A 993-nucleotide genomic window follows, 5' to 3' on the forward strand; every position below is an offset into this window, starting at 1 on the left:
TGACTTTCTCCTGAACCGGGATCACAAACAAATCAACCTGAACGGTCAATCTCAATCTATGAGAGAAATGCAAGATTAAGAGAAGAATACAATCAATCCTTACAAGAAGCTAGACAACATTGTCAATCTCAAACACCAATTCCCACTCAATTTTTACAATTCCTTCAACCTACAACTTCTCAAAGTCAATCCGAAGAAGGAAGTCAAGTAACAAACAATCAACCAATTTCACCTCCTATTCATTTACCACCTACACCACCTACCAATTGAGTGGATATCAATCAAAGACCATCATCAAATTCACAAGGACTTGATCCTTTCAATACTCATTTTCAAGATCCACAAAACAATCTGATGTCAGTTAATCTTAATGAACCAAGTAGACCTTCATCAATTTCAGATTCATCAACAAACTACAGAACCATCTGATTTATTAAACAATTCTGATTCAGATCAAAACACTGCATTGTTTATCACTTCATTACTAAACGGTCAACAATCTAGAGTGAGAAGAGGTAGAGATTCTAATTTTATTGATAATATTGATTTAGGATCAGATCCGCATCCATTATTGTTAGAAGCAGCTGCTCATCATAATACTATGACTATAGCTGAAGCTTTAGGATTACCAAATCCTTATGATAATCTTCCTGAACGTCAAGCTAATGATCAATCATCATGATTTATTATCGATTCAAATCCTCCAATTAGAACAGATAGACTTGATAATAGGATTGAACATGTTGGCTTATTCCAATGTTTTGAGATACCTGAACCTAATCCATCAACTGAAAATCAAGACGTGATACCAAGATCATCTATTCCTCAAACGACTGATCTTAATTCAAATCCTCAATCAAGATCAACAGGAAACTCAAATGAATGACCTAATCAAATCACCCAATTATCTAATAACAGAAGAAGAAGATTGATGAGTAATACTGAAGCAACACATTGGAGACCTGCCTTAGTGGAACCAAATGCCTAATGATT

The 993-nt window shown here is 34.6% G+C and overlaps 1 protein-coding gene across 1 annotated transcript; it reads left to right on the forward strand.

The window, feature by feature from the left end:
* Window positions 1-370: 370 nt before the first annotated feature.
* On the forward strand, window positions 371-682 carry MELLADRAFT_111636 (uncharacterized protein; the record flags this gene model as incomplete). Its single annotated transcript, XM_007415991.1, has 1 exon — window positions 371-682. One exon carries the CDS (start codon window positions 371-373, stop codon window positions 680-682), a length of 312 nt encoding a protein of 103 aa, XP_007416053.1.
* Window positions 683-993: the final 311 nt, after the last annotated feature.

The sequence above is a fragment of the Melampsora larici-populina genome (assembly GCF_000204055.1).
Source record: "Melampsora larici-populina 98AG31 unplaced genomic scaffold MELLAscaffold_56, whole genome shotgun sequence".
Taxonomy (NCBI): domain Eukaryota; kingdom Fungi; phylum Basidiomycota; class Pucciniomycetes; order Pucciniales; family Melampsoraceae; genus Melampsora; species Melampsora laricis-populina.